At 42.3% G+C, this 22,302-nt stretch overlaps 1 protein-coding gene across 2 annotated transcripts in view; it reads right to left on the bottom strand.

The window, feature by feature from the left end:
* LOC115022950 (choline transporter-like protein 5-A) overlaps nucleotides 1-22,302 on the bottom strand; it is a 47,005-nt gene extending 24,703 nt beyond the window's left edge. For both annotated transcript variants that reach the window (XM_029454071.1, XM_029454072.1), the window contains exons 1-3: nucleotides 22,104-22,302; nucleotides 12,357-12,405; nucleotides 7,382-7,455 (exon numbers count right to left, since the gene is read on the bottom strand). In XM_029454071.1, coding sequence (XP_029309931.1) covers nucleotides 7,382-7,455; nucleotides 12,357-12,405; nucleotides 22,104-22,191 — 211 coding nt within the window. In that variant the 5' untranslated portion in view covers nucleotides 22,192-22,302. The remainder of the gene's footprint in view (nucleotides 1-7,381; nucleotides 7,456-12,356; nucleotides 12,406-22,103) is intronic.

The raw sequence follows: 22,302 nt of genomic DNA, 5'->3' as shown, positions 1-22,302 counted from the left end.
CTCCAAATCTGAGGCCATGGCTCTCAGCAGGAAACCAGTGGATTGCCTACTCCGGGTAGGGAATGAGCCCTTACCCCAAGTGAAGGAGTTTAAGTACCTCGGGGTCTTGTTTGCGAGTGAGGGGACAATGGAGCGAGAGATTGGCCGGAGAATCGGAGCAGCGGGGGCGGTATTACAGTCACTTTACCGCACCGTTGTGACGAAAAGAAAGCTGAGCCAGAAGGCAAAGCTCTCAATCTACCGGTCGATCTTCGTTCCTACCCTCACCTATGGTCATGAAGACTGGGTCATGACCGAAAGAACGAGATCACGGGTACAAGCGGCCGAAATTGGTTTTCTCAGACGGGTGGCTGGCGTCTCCCTTAGAGATAGGGTGAGAAGCTCAGCCATCCGTGAGAGACTCGGAGTAGAGCCGCTGCTCCTTTACGTTGAAAGGAGCCAGTTGAGGTGGTTTGGGCATCTAGTAAGGATGCCACCTGGGCGCCTCCCTAGGGAGGTGTTCCAGGCACGTCCAGCTGGGAGGAGACCCCGGGGAAGACCCAGGACTCGGTGGAGAGATTATATCTCCTCTCTGGCCTGGGAACGCCTCGGGATCCCCCAGTCGGAGCTGGAGGATGTGGCCCGGAGAAGGGAAGATTGGGGTTCCTTACTGGAGCTGCTGCCCCCCGCGAACCGATCCCGGATAAGCGGTAGACGATGGATGGATGGACATCATGGATGCTGAATATACTAATGTTGCATGATGGATGCTGAATATACTAACGTTGCATGATGGATGCTGAATATACTTACGTTACATGATGGATGCTGAATATACTAACGTTGCATAATAGACGCTGAATATACTAACTCACATCATGGATGCTGAATATACTAACGTTGAATGATGGATGCTGAATATACCAATGTTGCATGATGGGTGCTGAATATACTAACATTACATGATGGATGCTGAATATACTAACGTTACATGATGGATGCTGAATATACTAACATTACATGATGGATGCTGAATATACTAACGTTGCATGATGGATGCTGAATATACTAACGTTGCATGATGGATGCTGAATATACTAATGTTGCATGATGGATGCTGAATATACTAACGTTGCATGATGGATGCTGAATATACTAACGTTACATGATGGATACTGAATATACTAACATTACATGATGGATGCTGAATATACTAATGTTACATGATGGATGCTGAATATACTAACGTTACATGATGGATGCTGAATATACTAATGTTACATGATGGATACTGAATATACTAACATTACATGATGGATGCTGAATATACTAACGTTGCATGATGGATACTGAATATACTAACGTTGCATGATGGATACTGAATATACTAACGTTGCATGATGGATAGTGAATATACTAACGTTACATGATGGATGCTGAATATACTAATGTTACATGATGGATGCTGAATATACTAACGTTACATGATGGATGCTGAATATACTAATGTTACATGATGGATGCTGAATATACTAACGTCACATGATGGATGCTGAATATACTAATGTTACCTGATGGATGCTGAATATACTAATGTTAGATGATGGATGCTGAATATACTAATGTTACATGATGGATGCTGAATATACTAATGTTACATGATGAATGCTGAATATACTAACGTTACATGATGGATGCTGAATATACTAACGTTACATGATGGATGCTGAATATACTAACGTTACATGATGGATGCTGAATATACTAATGTTACATGATGGATGCTGAATATACTAACGTCACATGATGGATGCTGAATATACTAATGTTACCTGATGGATGCTGAATATACTAATGTTAGATGATGGATGCTGAATATACTAATGTTACATGATGGATGCTGAATATACTAATGTTACATGATGAATGCTGAATATACTAACGTTACATGATGGATACTGAATATACTAATGTTACATGATGGATGCTGAATATACTAACGTTACATGATGGATGCTGAATATACTAACGTTGCATGATGGATGCTGAATATACTAACGTTGCATGATGGATGCTGAATATACTAACGTTGCATGATGGATGCTGAATATACTAACGTTGCATGATGGATGCTGAATATACTAATGTTACATGATGGATGCTGAATATACTAACTCACATCATGGATGCTGAATATACTAATGTTGCGTGTTGGATGCTGAATATACTAACGTTGCATGATGGATGCTGAATATACTAACGTTGCATGATGGATGCTGAATATACTAACGTTACATGATGGATGCTGAATATACTAACGTTACATGATGGATGCTGAATATACTAACGTTACATGATGGATGCTGAATATACTAATGTTACATGATGGATGCTGAATATACTAACGTCACATGATGGATGCTGAATATACTAATGTTACCTGATGGATGCTGAATATACTAATGTTAGATGATGGATGCTGAATATACTAATGTTACATGATGGATGCTGAATATACTAACGTTGCATGATGGATGCTGAATATACTAACGTTACATGATGGATACTGAATATACTAACGTTATATGATGGATGCTGAATATACTAATGTTACATGATGGATGCTGAATATACTAACGTTGCATGATGGATGCTGAATATACTAACGTTGCATGATGGATGCTGAATATACTAACGTTGCATGATGGATGCTGAATATACTAATGTTACATGATGGATGCTGAATATACTAATGTTACATGATGGATGCTGAATATACTAACGTTACATGATGGATGCTGAATATACTAACGTTACATGATGGATGTTGAATATACTAATGTTGCATGATGGATGCTGAATATACTAACGTTACATGATGGATGCTGAATATACTAACGTTACATGATGGATGCTGAATATACTAATGTTACATGATGGATGCTGTATATACTAACGTTGCATGATGGATGCTGAATATACTAACGTTACATGATGGATGCTGAATATACTAACGTTACATGATGGATGCTGAATATACTAATGTTACATGATGGATGCTGAATATACTAACTCACATCATGGATGCTGAATATACTAACGTTGCATGATGGATGCTGAATATACTTACGTTACATGATGGATGCTGAATATACTAACGTTGCATGATAGACGCTGAATATACTAACTCACATCATGGATGCTGAATATACTAACGTTGAATGATGGATGCTGAATATACCAATGTTGCATGATGGATGCTGAATATACTAACATTACATGATGGATGCTGAATATACTCATGTTACATGATGGATGCTGAATATACTAACATTACATGATGGATGCTGAATATACTAACGCTGCATGATGGATGCTGAATATACTAACGTTGCATGATGGATGCTGAATATACTAACGTTACATGATGGATACTGAATATACTAACGTTACATGATGGATGCTGAATATACTAATGTTACATGATGGATGCTGAATATACTAACATTACATGATGGATGCTGAATATACTAACGTTGCATGATGGATACTGAATATACTAATGTTCCATGATGGATGCTGAATATACTAACGTTGCATGATGGATGCTGAATATACTAACGTTGCATGATGGATGCTGAATATACTAACGTTGCATGATGGATGCTGAATATACTAATGTTACATGATGGATGCTGAATATACTAACGTTACATGATGGATGCTGAATATACTAACGTTACATGATGGATGCTGAATATACTAATGTTACATGATGGATGCTGAATATACTAATGTTACATGATGGATGCTGAATATACTAATGTTACCTGATGGATGCTGAATATACTAATGTTACCTGATGGATGCTGAATATACTAATGTTACATGATGGATGATGAATATACTAACGTTACATGATGGATTCTGAATATACTAACTCACATCATGGATGCTGGATAACTGGAAATAACCGCGACTTGGGTGTGTTTTTTGCCGGCGTGGGCAGGACTGTATTTTTCGGTCTTTGACTTGATACTAATTTATACCACTAACAACATTACCACCAGCAAAATACCTCCACTTATTAAAGCCATGTTCTACTTTACATGTTCAAACTTTATAAGTAAGCGACTAATAGGCCTATTCCTGTTTGGAAATGAAAATCTAAGGGCATTTCACTGGTGTTCCTGACAGTAGCCGAGACTTGGGTGGGTTTTTCAGGGGCGGATTTAGTGTTCTAGGGGCCCAAGGCAAACACCATCTTACTTTACCTTTTCACCCTTTTTCTAATTGAAAATGGTGGTATTGGGAGTGGTAGAAGAATTACTTTTTTTATGAAGTAAAACTATTATAGTATGCTATAGAATGCTGCACAGTAAAAGTCCTGCATTCAAACATTATCAGCACTGTTCAAGGTGGAGCTTTCAATTAAAATATAATGCTGGATAGTTAAAAGAATAATAATGCATTATATTTTGATCATTATATTGTGTTGGTCAAATCTGAATCTAAATGTAGTAGTACAATGTTCACCTCTGAAGTAACAGTAATCATGAATATTTTGGTGCATTGGGCACTTTCTGCAAGTTATTTTGAGGTGCAATTACTTAGAATAGTAACATAATTTAATATTTTTCACATGTAAAAATCATAACAAATCTACAGCCGTTCTGGGCCCCTTTTAGTTAGGGGCCCCAGGCAGTTGCCTAACTTGCTTAAAAGTCTGCTGCTGGTGTTTTTTTCCGTAAACCAGTGTGTATTTCACCGGTGTTTCTGACTGTGAGTAGCTACAACTTGGGTGTGTGACACAAATCTGTCCTGGTATGTGTACTGCTCAGGACCCAATAAAGCGCAATGCTGAGTGTGAATTTGTTTGGATGAGCGGTTCTCGAGAAAACGGCAAGCAACAATAGCACAGACCAAGCATTCAGCTTGTCCGAACAGGCATGTTTTGCACGGGCACTGCATTAGTCTTACATAAAACAAAGAAAGAAATGAAAGCATCATTAGGCTGTGAAAGTCCCCAGAGATCTAACTGTTGGGCAATATCATACTAGCAAATAGGATTTAAGGACTGCCTACAGATGATCTCATCCACTGCTGAAGAACAAGCTCTGCCTTCTGTATGAGAGAGGCTTTAGAGGAGCCTCTTTCTTTAAATCTGCCTTTAGGTCAAATGATGATGACAGACACCAAATCTAACATTTCTGTATTTGCCAAAGGCTTGATTAAAAACACTTTCTTTATAAAGACATGAAGACATTGTGGAAATATTTATTTTATCCACATCTAGGTCACAAAAGCTACTGTTAACAAAAGCCTTTTGTGACCCACATTGCTCTTTTAATTAATTGACAGCAGAAAAAGATAAATGTGTCAGTAAGTAAGTAAGTAAGTAAGTAAGTAAGTAAGTAAGTAAGTAAGTAAGTAAGTACATAAATACAGTGCAGATGATCACAGAGAGCAGGAGCAGCTTTGCTTGCCAAAAATCATCTTAACTTAAGGTCCACTTACTAGCTTTTTTTCTGAGCTTTCAACCAAATCTCTATATAGAGATCAGGTGCTCAGGTGTCTTTACATGACCTATTGAACTTTGGTCACATGACAACAGATGGTTGTATATCGAGATATAGTGACAGTAACCTAGGACATGCATGAACTAGAAATAGCAAATAGACTTGCATTTATAAAGGTTTTTCCAGTCTACCGACCACTCAAACATCTTTACAACACAAGCCAACATTCACTCATTCACACACATATTCATACACTGGTGGCAGAGGCTGCCATACAAGGCTCTCATCAGGAGCCTTAAGGGTTCAGTGTCTTGCTAAAGAATACTTCTACACTATCTCTGGAACTTCAAATGCTTTAATTCAGCTTCCTCCTCGACTTCCTGCTGTGACTTCAGGAGCCCATGAAAATATCAATCAGCTCTGGCAACAAAAAGATTTATCTCTCAGATAAGCCTCCCAGCAGTGTGCTGACTCACATCATCTCTTTCTTTCTCTTCTCTCTTTTCCCTCTCCACCTCAAAACCGCTGTCCACTTACACAATCAATGTGACTGTGGCACAGAAAGAGAGGAAATAAATCAGGGAAACCAGTGTTAACCGGGTAGACAGAGATAGAAAGAGATGACCGAAGAGAGAAAGGTAAAAACTATACAAGAAGAAACCATCATCTGATCCATATCATCAGAGGCATGGTCATTGGCTGCATTAGGATATTTGCTGTTTTGAATTAATATATTGAATGAACATATTTCTCTGTTCTGATACCCAAGAACAAAAAGAAAAATAGGATCTGGAGGGGAGATTCAAACCAAAGCAAGTAACATCAGGGTTGTAATTAGTTAGCAAAATTCTTGCTTTCAGGTCTCAACTAGCTGCGTCCGTTGATTTTGACACACACCGTTTGACAAATTCTCTCCATATAAGGTTGACACGGGTATCGTGTTAGCAAGCAGTTGTCTATTTACACCTCTGTATCTGCTGAATCCTCCACTATGTTCTCCCGCTAGTCTCTAACTGGGCAGGCTTTGTACAGTGGCTTTATCTGAGACTTTTCTTTGAAATCAGCTCTTGCTGAAAACAGTGAGGTTGATGAGAAAAGAGTTTGCAAGCCAGAAAAAAGGCGAAAAAAAGAGTGGTCCAAAATAGGCTAAACAGCTTGTGATAGTTCTCTGTGGGTTCATCACTACGAGACACCCTTCACATTACACACACTTTTCTTGATACATTGTTGATAGAAACATATTGATTTGTAGTAAAGGTTTAAAGGTCATTGTCAACCTTGGAAACAGTTGAAAAATAAAATCAAGTCAAGTCCAGTTCGTACTTTTTCTGGAGCTTTCAATCATGAAATCTTTTCTTTCTCAGCAAATGGAGTTTGTTCAGCTGTCATGTAACTGTTCAAATTTCTATATTTCCTTTTTAAAGTGTTTTATTTGTGGTTTCTTTGACAGTTTTAAGTGGTGACATAGAAAGACAGGGAGAGGTTCCTAGTCGGATGAGTATACAGCTTGGTATTCTTCTTAACCACAAGGCTCCCAGTGTGTCCCATTTTTTGAGGACAATTCATCTATGTTTGCTTTGACTCTGAGAAAGTCTATGTGTTACGATTGAAAAGCTCAAGAACAACTTGAGGTGAGATTTATTTGTTAATGTATTAGTGCAGCTTTAGAAAAAACGCATGTATTGAAACACACACACAAGATTTTGAGAGATCAAGAGGAAACAACAAAGATTGTATGTGTGTATAAATTCAGTAGAGAATGCACTACAAGAAGAGTCTGATCAAAGAGGCTTTTTTCCATACTCAGGGTAATGTGTGTGTGTGTGTGTGTGTGTGTGTGTGTGTGTGTGTTTGCGTGTGTGTGTTTGTATATACTCACTCACCCACTATCCCGAGGGCCACATATGAGAGGATGACAATGATGAAGATCAAACAACATAAGATATCAGTGCAGCTTCTGAAAAGACAGACAAACATTGTTATATATACACAGTTTATACTTATTTAGTTACTTTTGGATCCATGATTACTATGCTATAGACTACTCTTGAATTTTTTCTGCCTCTGGCACTGGTGAGGGCAAGATAAAGAGACAAAGAGAACTAGTTTTAATGAAGAAGAGGGAGAGAGGAGTTATTTCTCTTTAGGAAAATAATAAAGGCCCTGTCACACATATCCATATGGCAGAAACGTATGCTGGCGTATACGAAATATCGGCAATACGTTGATATAAATTAAGGGTAAGTTGTGATCGTTCGAAGGACGCAGACGATACGCCGAACACGGCAGACATACGGCCCTGTCACACAGTTCCGTATAGGTAGAAACATATGCCGGCGTATATGAAAATTAGCTCAAAATAGTCCAAATACGTCCAACTTCTTCACAGCGGTGTTGTAGCTGACGTATATAACAAATACATAACAAATTATTATACGTATGTCCAACATATTGATAGCGTATCACTTACTTATACAAAACGTATCAGAGCGTCTGGCCAACGGAGCTGGAAAAGTGCCATTTGGTTTGCGTCATGCTGATGCTGGAGAACGGCTAGAATGTACTCTTGTGGCAGCCTCTCAGCATCATCCATGCTATCTGGTGATGGGTTGATGTATTCCTCAAGACGTGCTGTGAAGAAGTGAGGATGAGCTACTCACAGGCACCCTATATAGTATATAGTATATTCAAACCTCTCTGGGAACCATCACCTTATCGTGGTGGAGAGGTTTGTGTGTCCCAATGAACCTGAGAGCTGTGTTGTCTGGAGCCTAGTGCTCCTGGTAGGGTCTCCCAGGCGAGGGGCCTGACTAAGAATGGTTCAAAATGACTTCATGAAAACTTGTATTTGTGCAATCATTTGCAAACTACAGTCAAAACTTGACTGGGTAAAATACTTCTTATCTTAAGAAGCTAGGCCCAGAGGAGGGCCCGACAGCCCGAAGAAGCTACGTGGTGCCTCCCATCCATCCACTTCTGTGCTAGTCATGGAATGGCCATAACAAACACCATGTTCGAACATAAGGATGCTCATAAGTATACGTGGTACCAGAGCACCCTAGGCCAAAGGTCAATGGTCGATTTTGTAATCGTATCATCTGATCTGAGGCCGCATGTTTTGGACACTCAGGTGACGAGAGGGGCGGAGCTGTCAACTGATCACCATCTGGTGGTGAGTTGGATAAAGGGATGAGGGAAGACTCTGGACAGACCTGGTAAGCCCAAACGGGTAGTGCGGGTGAACTGGGAACGTCTGGAGGAAGCCCCTGTCCTGGAGATCTTTAACTCACACCTCCGGCAGAGATTTTCAGACATCCCTGTGGAGGTTAGGGGCATTGAACCTGAGTGGGAGATGTTCAAAACCTCTATTGCTGAAGCTGCGGTGATGAGCTGTGGTCTCAAGGTCTTAGGTGCCTCAAGGGGCAGTAACCCTCGAACACCGTGGTGGACCCCTGTGTTCAGGGAAGCCGTCCGACTGAAGAAGGAGTCCTTCCGGGTTATGTTATCCGGGAGGACTCCGGAAACAGTTGCAGGGTACCGAAGGACTAGAAGGGCGGCATCCTCTGCCGTGTCAGAGGCAAAGCAGTGGGTGTGGGAGAAGTTCAGAGAAGCTATGGAGAAGGACTTTCGGTTGGCACCAAGGTGCGGTGGAAGGAGCGCTTTGAGGAACTCCTGAATCCGACTAACACGCCCTCTATGGTAGAGGCAGAGCTGGAAGCTGATGGGGGATCAATTTCCCTGACGGAATGTCACTGAGGTAGTCAAACAACTCCAGTGGCAAAGCCGCAGGGATGAGATCCGTCCAGAAATGCTGAAGGCTTTGGGTGTTGAGGGGCTGTCTTGGTTGACACGCCTCGTCAACATTGCGTGGAAGTCTGGGACAGTGCCTAGGGGGTGGCAGACCGGGGTGGTGGTTCCCCTATTTAAAAAGGGGGACCAGAGAGTATGTGCCAACTACAGGGGTATCACACTTCTCAGCCTCCCTGGTAAAGTCTACTCCAAGGTACTGGAAAGGAGGGTTCGGCCGGTAGTCGAACCTCTGATTGAAGAGGAACAATGCGGATTCCGTCCTAGTCGTGGAACAACGGACAACTCTTCACTCTCGCAAGGATCCTGGAGGGGGCCTGGGAGTACGTCCATCCGGTCTACATGTGTTTTGTGGATCTGGAGAAGGCGTATGACCGGGTCCCCCGGGTGATACTGTGGGAGGTGCTGCAGGAGTATGGGGTGAGGGGGTCACTTCTGAGGGCCATCCAATCCCTGTACGCCCAAAGCGAGAGTTGTGTCCGTGTACTCGGCAGTAAGTCGGACTCGTTCCCAGTGAATGTTGGCCTCCGCCAGGGCTGCGCTTTATCACCAATCCTGTTCGTGATTTTCATGGATTTTGACATGTTGGGTACGTCCGGTAATTTTGAACATGCTCAAAACATCAGCGTTCAACAACGCAACCCAGCCTAACACAGCATGCTCTTAACTACTTAACTACTTAACCACTTATGCTTTACCTTATATACACCAGCGTATTGCCGATATTTTGTATACACCATATTTTTGTATACGTTATGCATTCATTGGGTATTCGTCTGATATATTTTGTATAAGTAAGTGATACGCTATCAATAGGTTAGACATGCGTATCTGTATACGTTCACTTTTCTGATCCGATGAAAAGTTGGACGTATTTGGACTCTGACAAAATTTTCGTAGTTAATTACTGTAAGTCAGACTCCTCGTTGATGTCGCAAAAACAGGTTAAATGCTGACCGGATTATGTCGTTTAGAGAAAAATCAAATCAAATCAAATTTATTTATATAGCCCAATATCATAAATTATACATTTGTCTCAGTGTGTTTTACAGATTGTACAGGATACGACACCCTCTGTCCTTCACAGAAAGACCTCGCATTCCACAAGGAAAAACTCCTTAAAAGAAACCCCATAATTAAAGGGGGAAAAATGGAAGAAACCTCAGGGAGAGCAACTGAGGAGGGATCCCTCTCCCGGACAGATTGTAATAGATGTCGTGTGTACAGGATAAACAACATAGTACAAATACAACATTTGACAGAAATGATGTTGTGTTGAAAAATCCAGGAAAATGTCAAAAAGTCTTCCCGGTGTCCAGCAGGACCAGGGCAGCAGGCGCAGCCACGATTCCTGATCCTGACGTAAACTTTATCAGTAGCAACCTGCCACATGAAAGACATAGAAACTCCGGGGATGATGCAGAAGACAAGATAGCTAAGGGGAGTCTCTTTGTGACATCACGAGTATATATATATATATATATATATATAGCCCATCGGAAGGGTTTTTGTAAAGCAAAAACCTAGTCAGCCACTGTTGAAATTTTTCCTTTTGACGCCAGTACTTTTATAAATACATTTAAGTGCTGGCGGAGGATTGAGTCTAAACATCTGAGGCTCTGCTGCATTGAATAATATATTCAATATTGAATATTTTTAATCATACACCCCGCTCCTAATATCCCAAAATATGTCAAAGCAGTCAATGGAGGAGTGAGTGCCAGTGAAAGACGGCTCTGTGCTACTACGCAATTAGCACCGACGACTCCCAGTGGCTCTTGTGCCCTAGTGGAGGACAACCAGGTCTCAGCAAGTACATCTGTGGACACCAAGGCCCTCAAGGACAAGATACTTTCTTCACTACGCCAGGAGATTTCTTCCGGTATTCAGCTCCAAGAAGTTATCCGAACTGAGTTTTGAGCAATGAATTTGTAACCCTCAAAACAGAGCCACAGGTGAGATTGTCACATTCTTGAACATTGTCCTTATCTACCTGCTCTGACAATGTCATCCCATTCAGGAGAGATTGGAGGCTCTGGCTGAGGAGCTGAAAAGAGGTGGACAGGTACGAAGATTGAAATCCAGATCACGGCGAAACAACGTAAGGACTGTAGGTATTCCAGAAAAACTTTCCAACACAGTGGAGGTGTCTGCATTGCTCCAGACAGCACTTAATTTGGATAGCCAGCCAAGGTGCTGGTGCGTAGTTCACTCCTGCCCTTTCCTCCACTCTGTAGGTGTGTGTGGGAGGAGGGAATGTGAATGCGCAAGGCAGGAAGAAAACAAAAAACTTGAATTTCAGGGCGCGCGGGGTTCCGTTGGGGGAATATATATGTATGCTGTCGTGCGAGTGCTGTCAGACAAAATTGATTTAAAAAAAGTTGGATAATTTCCCACGGCACACCTGACGATCTAGTGTGCCGTGAGAGTGAGGGTTTGGTCAGAGGTTTCACATGTAACCACAGCCAATAGTGACGTCATGGTGTACTGACACACCCTGGAGTTCACTTTCCATCAGCAAATACAAGATTTACAGCTGCTCTTAAGTTGCTAATTACAGTAAAAAGTAACATTCTATTATCACATGGTATTAAATGACCCTTTAATAGGGACACACCTAAGGGATGTGTTGTACTGATGACCCACGTGTGCAACAAGGTCCCTTACAAACATGGGCAAATACACTTTAAGACATGCTTGGTGTTTAGGTGTGGATGAGGTAAACATGTCACTTAAATGTCAGTGAAGCCGACAGCAGATGAACTGTGTCTTTGCTGTTTTATGTAGATGAGATCTACTTCAGCATTTGGTCTTTATTAAAACAGAATATAGATGATCACAGAGAGCAGGAGAAGATTCAGTAGAGGACAGATATTGGTTTTTGGGAGGACCAGGAAGAAGAGATTTATCCTGGATTATCCTGGAAATACTAGTGTAGACATAGTGTTTTCAAAATGAGCTGTCTTAGTGTGGACATAACATCATTTAGCAGAGTACATAGAATAAAGTATCTCTGCTGCTTTGTATGCAAAAAATGAAGTATGGAGTTACCTTCTGTGGACTGGACCTCTGAAGGAAGCATCAAACCTGTGTGGTTCTCCTGAAAGAAACAAATAAATAAATAAAATGGATTTAGGCCAAAACAAATCAATTCAGCACCTGCTGAGAGGAGAGGAGAGTAGTTAACAGTGGCTGAGGTGTGTAGCAGATGGTTGCTCAAAGTCGACTGGTCACAGATGTAAGTATTATATAGTACACATATACATACATATACATATACATATACAGTAAGTAAAGTAAATGTATTCTAAAGCCACATGTTGTTTGTCAGGCCAAAGACCTCCTGCAGTAGAACCTGTTCACTTCTGTTCCACTGTGTTTTACTAAAACATGTGATATTTGTTGACAGAGTTGTTTTTGACAGATTTATTGATCGATCAGGTCAGAAATCCAGCGGGAGCAGGATGCAGTGTCATTTGACGAGGATGGATCTTTTAGATATCCCAGGCAAAGTAGTAGTACATTACTGTCCATATAGCTGATGAAGGCTGGAAATAAAAACAGAAAAGGGCATTTTGAAATAAAATGTCTATAGTATAATAAAAAAGTATATAAAATGTGGTTATTATACATTTTAATGACGAAATAGACTGACATTCCATTACAATGAGTTGAGTTTTAATAATGTAATCTAAATATTTAGTCTTCCGTCTTTCTGTGGGCCCTCTGCAGTCTGCACAGTCACACCTGCGTGAAGTTAATATTCTCCTGCCATTCACTTCCATTCCATGTGAGCGGAACAAACATTTGCTTCCGGTAACGAAGAAAATTTGCATCTGTACATTACATCACAGTTCATTTAGCTGACGCTTTTGTCCAAAGCGACGTACACAAAGTGCAAACAATCATGAGGATACAACTCCGAACAGCAAGAATCTTGTAAGTACATTAGCTTCAAATAGGTACAATCGTATAAGTGAACACTGTCTTCAAATAGCCAGTTTGAAGTGCAACATACAGAAACAATAGAATACAAATTCAACTTTTAGCTATAAATAAGCCAAACCAATACAAGTGCAACATACAAAGAACAACATACGCTTCACATGGACTTAAACTTTGGGGAACTTTGGGGTGAATATTGCTTGGCGATGGTATTAGCACATGTCGGACCGTGCCCTAACTCAGTGGTTATACTGGAGAAGTTTAAACTGGGATTTGTCAGTACATAATATGTTTAGCTGATATTCCAACAGTGCTAACCCGAGACTAACATTCTATTTTTATTGAGAACCTTTACAAAGAGCTTTGCTAAAGCAAAACGTTGCATGTTAATTCCAGCTTGTTAGAGGCATTATTGTGCACTTGACACTGAAACAGGAAGCTGTTCCCTATTTAAATCTGCACATATTTTGATGATAAGCTTCCAGTTTCTGTTACCAATGAAGCTGAGTGGGGTGAGGTTAAGAAATCTGTATTGTTCACATCCACTTGTACAGAATCCCACTTGTTCAGTGGGATCAATTGCAAGAAATTGAAAAATGTAATTCAAATAAAACTCAATTTAGTCAATAGTTGAAGTTAAAAATGAAAGTTATACATTGCAACTGTATGTATAATGCAGCTTTTTAGGACATGCAATCACATTGCATGATGTGATGGGAGGTCGATGTAGCATTCTTTGCTTTGAGACTTTATTTGGACGGCTGAGGTCTACAGCTGAACTGCAATTTATTCTCTCTCCATTCGCTCTTCCTGAATATATTTATTTTCCCTCTCTCTTTGACAGAGACGTTGAGAGGTTTTGTAGATAAAGATATGGAAATGAGACAATTGCTTGTCAAGATTTAAACATCAGCTAAATCAAACTTCATAGTCACACCCAACCACACCCACACAAACACACACTACTTAATAACATGCGCACAGACAACACAGGCACATACACACATAATGAAAGAGAAGTGCACACACACATTTCAAATTTACATCTCAGGGCTAACAGGAAATATTTAGAGGGAGGACAACATTTCATCCTGCTGCTTCCCGTCAGCCATCACAGTCATAGTTTGTTATGTAACACTGCTCAGAGCTCATGCTGTCGTCCTCAGCAAAACTCACTTCCTGTCTGGCAGAGCAGCAGCAGGTTAGCTGAAAGATGTTAAGATAGTAGCCTACACACTGTGGCTATTGCAATATATTTTATGCTTAATCTATTTAACAGTTTTTGCTTGTTTTGGTGGAGGAGGTTGCACTTCAGCTATGGGACTCATGGTGGAGTGCTAAATCCAAATTCCAGTGAACATAATAACAAAAAATTGAAAGGGTAAAACATCCCAGGATTCAAAGTCAAAGGGGACAAAATATTATTGGCTCACATCACAATAAATATACGCTTGCCTTGTTGGGAGTACTCGAAGTGTACGGATTCAGTTCAGTTATATACACAAGGGCAGAGTAAACACACAGCTGGGAGTTGGATCCAATTAGTTAGTCATCATTAAGTCCATTTGGTGTCATAGTGTTGATTGTGTATATCCAGAACATTTCCCTTTGGGCCAGTTTCTTTAAGAGCTCGTCTCGCAGGCTTCATGACTTTCTCAATCCCATAGAATTTTAATGAAGATGATGAATTGCGGTTTGCTTCATCATATTGCATAATCTCTATTGCCTGTACGTATTTCAGTTATTTTATGAGTTGTTTAGATTGTCCAACATATTGTAAACCACACGGACATACTAACACGTATTGACTTTTATAAATTCCAGAGTGGGAATGATTGAATGATTTGGTGTTTGTTGTATTGTTGCAGCCGGCAACACCACATCTGTACATGCTCACTGTAGTCAGCCATCTGGTCTTGTTTTGAGTGATATTTTTGTACAGGACAGTGTTTTTAATTGTGGGTGATCTCCAGGTCTGGGTGAGCTAGCTAGCCACACAGAAACTCACATGCACTAACATGGACATGTGGCCGGCCTGTCTACATAAACAAAGCACAGAGAAACTGGGATTACAACACACACAGAGGGAGAGACACTTCATTCTCTGCTCAGTAGACATTACTACACTATAGCTTTACATAGCACATAGTTGCTGCTATATTAATGCTCTGAATGCCGTATAAAAAACCTTTAATGCCAAAATGAAAACCTGTCCAATCACCGGTTGGGGGAGGAGTGGGCGGAGCTTAGTGTTGCTAACACAAGGTCATGGCAGGCAAGATCGACAGCATTTCACATTTTAAATATTCCATAAATGTTGTTGGATCTGTGAACCTGGCCTTCCGATATTAAATGTGATTATTTACTGCTTTTTATTGCCGTGCTGTTTTGTGTCTGAATGCCTGGTAATAGATACAGATGCAGAGTGAATACTGTTTGAGGAAAAGAAGAAGTTTGAAGCACTCACACTTACTTAGTAGAGTGAGTACTGGTCTACAAAGGAAGCACAAGAGACGGAAGCTGAAATGAAGAGAGCCCAGGAGGTTTCCTGTCAGACAGTCCTTCTGAGAATCACAAAGGACTTTCAAATGTGTATGTGTGTGTGGAGAGAAAAGAAAAGATGAAAACAGAGAAAGAACAGAGAGGTGGGGAACAGAGTAAAGGATGACATGGAAATATATTCAGATTATTCAGCAGTGAAAGAGAGAGGAAATGGAAGGAGCGATGGAGTAAAGGGGTGAAAGAGGGGTCACCCTGTACCTAATGCTCATTGATTAATCTAACGATCATTAAAAATTCATCTTACGACTGTTTAGTATGAGCAAGATGCTTTACAATAGAGAAACAATATTGCCCCCCTGCAGGGGGCTCCAGTAGGGGACTCCGTAGTCTTGCTGGGAGACTTCAACGCACACGTGGGAAACGATGGAGACACCTGGAGAGGCGTGATTGGGAGGAAGGGCCTCCCTGATCTAAACCCGAACGGTCGTTTGTTGTTGGACTTCTGTGCTAGCCATGGAATGGCCATAACAAACACCATGTTCGAACATAAGGATGCTCATAAGTGCACGTGGTACCAGAGCACCCTAGGCCAAAGGTCAATGATCGATTTCTTAATCGTATCATCTGACCTGAGGCCGCATGTTTTGGACACTCGGGTGAAGAGAGGGGCGGAGCTGTCGACTGATCACCATCTGGTGGTGAGTTGGATCAAGGGGTGGGGGAAGACTCTGGACAGACCTGGTAAACCCAAACGGGTAGTGCGGGTGAACTGGGAACGTCTGGAGGAAGCCCCTGTCCTGGGGATCTTTAACTCACACCTCCGGCGGAGCTTTTCAGCCATCCCTGTGGAGGTTGGGGGCATTCAACCTGAGTGGGCGATGTTCAAAACCTCTATTGCTGAAGCTGCGGTGATGAGCTGTGGTCTCAAGGTCTTAGGTGCCTCAAGGGGCGGTAACCCTCGAACACCGTGGTGGACCCCGGTGGTCAGGGAAGCCGTCTGACTGAAGAAGGAGTCCTTCCGGGTTATGTTATCAGGGAGGACTCCGGAAACAGTTGCAGGGTATCGAAGGACTAGAAGGGCGGCAGCTTCTGCCGTGTCAGAGGCAAAGCAGCGGGTGTGGGAGAAGTTCGGAGAAGCTATGGAGAAGGACTTTTGGTCAGCACCAAGGTGCTTCTGGAAAACCAACCGGCACCTCAGGAGGGGGAAGCGAGGAACCATCCAAGCTGTGTACAGCTAAGGGTGGGACCCTGCTGACTTCAACTGAGAAGGTTATCGGCCGGTGGAAGGAGCACTTTGAGGAACTCCTGAATCCGACTAACACGCCCTCTCTGGTTGAGGCAGAGCTGGAAGGTGATGGGGGATCATCGTCAATTTCCCTGATGGAAGTCACTGAGGTAGTCAAACAACTCCACAGTGGCAAAGCCGCAGGGGTTGATGAGAAATGCTGAAGGCTTTGGGTGTTGAGGGGCTGTCTTGGTTGACACGCCTCGTCAACATTGCGTGGAGTCTGGGACAGTGCCTAGGGGTTGGCAGACCGGGGTGGTGGTTCCCCTATTTAAAAAGGGGGACCAGAGAGTGTGTGCCAACTACAGGGGTATCACACTTCTCAGCCTCCCTGGTAAAGTCTACTCCAAGGTACTGGAAAGGAGGGTTCGGCCGGTAGTCGAACCTCTGATTGAAGAGGAACAATGCGGATTCCGTCCTGGTCGTGGAACAACGGACCAACTCTTCACTCTCGCAAGGATCCTGGAGGGGGCCTGGGAGTACGCCCATCCGGTCTACATGTGTTTTGTGGATCTGGAGAAGGCGTATGACCGGGTCCCCCGGGTGATACTGTGGGAGGTGCTGCGGGAGTATGGGGTGAGGGGGTCACTTTTGAGGGCCATCCAATCCCTGTACGCCCAAAGCGAGAGTTGTGTCCGGATACTCGGCAGTAAGTCGGACTCGTTTCCCGTGAATGTTGGCCTCCGCCAGGGCTGCGCTTTATCACCAATCCTGTTCGTGATTTTCATGGATAGGATATCGAGGCGTAGTCGTTGAGGAGAGGGGTTGCAGTTTGGTGACCTGAGGATCTCATCGCTGCTCTTTGCAGATGATGTGGTCCTTATGGCATCATCGGTCTGTGACCTTCAACAGTCACTGGATCGGTTCGCAGCCGAGTGTGAAGCGGTTGGGATGAGGATCAGCACCTCCAAATCTGAGGCCATGGCTCTCAGCAGGAAACCGGTGGATTGCCTACTCCGGGTAGGGGATGAGCCATTACCCCAAGTGAAGGAGTTCAAGTACCTCGGGGTCTTGTTCGCGAGTAAGGGGACAATGGAGCGAGAGATTGGCCGGAGAATCGGAGCAGCGGGGGTGGTATTACAGTCACTTTACCGCACCGTTGTGACGAAAAGAAAGCTGAGCCAGAAGGCAAAGCTCTCAATCTACCGGTCGATCTTCGTTCCTACCCTCACCTATGGTCATGAAGGCTGGGTCATGACCGAAAGAACGAGATCACGGGTACAAGCGGCCGAAATGGGTTTTCTCAGACGGGTGGCTGGCGTCTCCCTTAGAGATAGGGTGAGAAGCTCAGCTATCCGTGAGAGACTCGGAGTAGAGCCGCTGCTCCTTTACGTTGAAAGGAGCCAGTTGAGGTGGTTCGGGCATCTAGTAAGGATGCCACCTGGGCGCCTCCCTAGGGAGGTGTTCCAGGCACGTCCAGCTGGGAGGAGACCCCGGGGAAGACCCAGGACTCGGTGGAGAGATTATATCTCCTCTCTGGCCTGGGAACGCCTCAGGATCCCCCAGTCGGAGCTGGAGGATGTGGCCCGGAGAAGGGAAGATTGGGGTTCCTTACTGGAGCTGCTGCACCCGCGACCCGATCCCGGATAAGCGGTAGACGATGGATGGATGGATGGATTAAAAAATATCAATGATAATAAATATCAATTAACATGAATAAAATCATAAACAGGGTTGATAATAACGTGACACACCAATGAAGTAGATGCAGTAGCTCGAAAAAAGCATTACAATGGCTATCAGAAGAAATTAATAATTATTACAAATAATTATTAATTATTATATTAGTATGACATTTTGTGTTATTATTATTTATTTTTGTTCACTCCTCTCCTTTTCTCTGCTCTGTCTCTGACTGTAGGTGTGCGCACGTGTGTGTGTGTTGGGAGCGCAGCGCCCCCCCCAAGACAATGGTAGGGGAAACACTGCATTGACACTAGGGATATCATGAGAACAGATACTTTAACATACTGGTTTTTGTACAGTACCGCATGTACCATAGTTACTTGGGAACCGTGGTATTGTGACATCCATAGTTTGCAACACTTTTTTGCATCTTCTCTAGTTAGTTTCCTCCATTTTACACACCACTGCACTTTATTTGCACTCACCCAACATGTTATACTTTTGTGGTCCACTTCCTACCTCTGCACCTCTCACAACTCCTCTCTTCTCTGAGATAAATCATCGGAAGAATTTTCAAATTCAAACATCAGGGGAACCAGAATACAAAGAAACAGAGTGTTCATATATTCCAAGTGCTGCTCCCATTGGCAGTGTACTTTGTTGTTTAACTCCACTTCAACTCCAAGTGAATCCAAGTGTTTGAATATATATATATATATATATATATATATACTCAAACACTATATATATATTTATAAAATATATATGGCTGTCTCTAATAGCAGGAGGCGTTTAAATGACTGAGCGAGTAGCTCGTCCCCAAATGTTCTAATTCAGGATCAAAGCATTCTGTATTTTGTAACTTTTTCTTTCACACACTCATGCTAAAACTCTCATCACAATGAATATCCCAGCTTTTTGTCAAACAGTAACTACAGTATATCCTGACAGTAGTGTATGAGACGGATAATCTCAGAAAAAATCTAAATCTATTTCTGCCTCAAATATTGTCAGAAACCTTTAAATTTGAGTGTATACTGATACAGCTCCAGTCAGGCGGGGATTGGTTTTGGCTTGATTTCTTTCAACCTGGTGGCCGCAAAATACTATAATTTTCCTTTTGTAGGTGATGATGGCACTCATCAGTACTACTTAAGTGATCCAACATGTTTTACAGCAGCAGCACTCACAAGGACCAGTAAATGAACCTATAGTCATCATTCAGACCTGTACGCACTTTCCCATCACAACAATAAAGTGAAATTAACTACAGACTTTCATTTGGAAACGGAAAAATTAGTTAGTTTCAAATTGTTGGAAAGCTGTGTGCTATCGACCCATTCATCTCCACTGTGTTTTATTGTCATGTGACTTTATCTGCCTGTAGGATTCTGGATGACACGATGTTCAGTTGTGGTCAGACTGTGGCTCTGCTCTGAGCCTGACTGTCAACTAGACAAAGAGACACTGACACATGGCGTTATGAAGAACACATATTACCTCTTAGCATCCCTACTTAACTTTAAGTCTCCAACAAGCCTGTCTATGCAAGTCAGGCTACATGTAATTGGTGTATGACAGATATCTGACATCATAATGTATCCAGCTACAAAAATATCTCATTAAAGTCATCCATCCATACATCCATCTATTATCTGTGGCCACTTATCCTCAGATGGTAAGAGGGGTGCCGAGAGGACGGTCCATCACAGGGCTGACACATAGAGACAGACATACACATTCACACCTGCAGGCGAAACTCCGGAGCCCCTTCACTTTAATCAGCAGGTGGTTTTAAGGAGTGGAAGCATTTATTCACCGACAAATAAACTGCACACATTACTGCTGACTTCATACTCACTGCACACACAAGCTCGCTCCCTCGCTCTCTCTCCCTCACCACAGTTCCGTGGGCTGAATGGAGATGGTTTTCAGGTTGTGGTGGCAGATTTAGTTTAGTTCTTAATTCAATTCTAAATCCTAATTACTAAGTCACCGTCACACACACACTCTCTGTATCGCTCTCTCAACCACACTCGCTAGTTTTTTAACAACCTGAGCACCGAGTTGTTACTTTAATAAAAAAAATACATTTAAAATAGCTGCTAAGGCTGAGCAGGGAGTCAATTTAGGCAATCGGGCTGAGCAAAACCCAGCAAGTGCTGTCACTCACTGGAATTTAATTCATGTCATGTGTGTCATTGTTTACTCCTCTTGGTTCATTTGTAAAAAGCCAGCGTGAACAGGAACTGGACCAGAGCTTAAAGGCAACAAGGTTTCACACATACACACACAGGCTGTACTCAGCAGAGGGATAGTGTCACTAATAACACAAACAATAATAAATCAAAAATATTTATATCACTCCACATCTTTGATAATCCAGTGTACAGGAGGCAGTTAGTGTACAACATGTAAACAGACCTGAGGTCAGCTATTCAGCTGGCATTAGTGAACAGTAATGCTCAGCTAATCTTTATCCTGCTGCTCACTAAAATAGCCACAGTCTGCTCAGACCAAAGCACCGACACTTTTGTTGGCAGGGTTGTCATTGGCTATTTTTAAACTTCTCATTAGCCATCAACAAATCTTCTAAAGTGAAAATCAGTACAAACCTAGCAGAGAACAGCGGGTGCATGCTGAGTTTTTGAGTAAGATCCAGATTGGCAATAGCTGTGCATTACACAGCTTTATACACAGATGGCCTGTGGCCACAACACGTTGTTTCATGGCCACCAAATATGCCCTGTAGGGGGCCCCTGGGGGTCTCTCTGGAGAAGGAGAGTGTAATGTACATATAGGCACAAAACTTAATCTAAGATAAGAGACTAAATAATCAAATATTTTCATTCTGTTGATGTCATTTTCCTTTATTGTGTCACAGGAAGAAGGTCTAGTCTTTACAACAGGTAGGGCCAGTACTCACAACTATGAGCGTTGATAGTAAAGTATAAAGTACTGCATCTACAAACACATACACATACTACACATACAGTATACCATATATGATTATTTTACTTTTATACAGAACATGGCCCACTGTGTAGACAGCATGGCAGCAGTCAGCACACACTGTGTGGAAACTACACATACTGTATTCTAGCCGAGACTCTTTATGCTTAAATACGATATCCATGTGATTAGTAAAGGGATTTTATTGTTCATGTACAGGAGTGAACAATGTGCCAACAGCCTCTACATTAAATACTAACTTTTGTGCTTTCATTTATTAGTTAACAACAGCTAATAATAATACATTTTATTTGGAGGCGCCTTTCAAGACACCCAAGGACACCGTACAAAATGCAATGTCCACAATTAGCTTAATTAAATGGTAATGCTCTATTGTATAATGCTATACATTTGGTCACAACACTGACATGAAATAATTACGTCCTAACGGTCCATCATGTTCCCGGGCTGCTCCGGTAACTACTCACCGTAGTAGGGCCCCGGCGGTGCAGCTCCAGCGGCTGTCTCGCTCTTGACGGCGGCTGAGCTGCTCGCGGTGTACCGGTGGGGTGCCATGACGCGCGGTGCTGTCTGCAGACAAAGAAGAAGAGGAATGAAGAAGCAGCTGGCTGTGGAAGTAATTTATACTTCTCCTCGCCTCTCCTCTCCTCTCTACTCCTCTCTACT

Source organism: Cottoperca gobio, chromosome 17 (genome assembly GCF_900634415.1).
Source record: "Cottoperca gobio chromosome 17, fCotGob3.1, whole genome shotgun sequence".
In the NCBI taxonomy this organism is placed as follows: Eukaryota; Metazoa; Chordata; class Actinopteri; order Perciformes; family Bovichtidae; genus Cottoperca; species Cottoperca gobio.
This window is presented reverse-complemented; position numbering and strand designations above follow the sequence as displayed.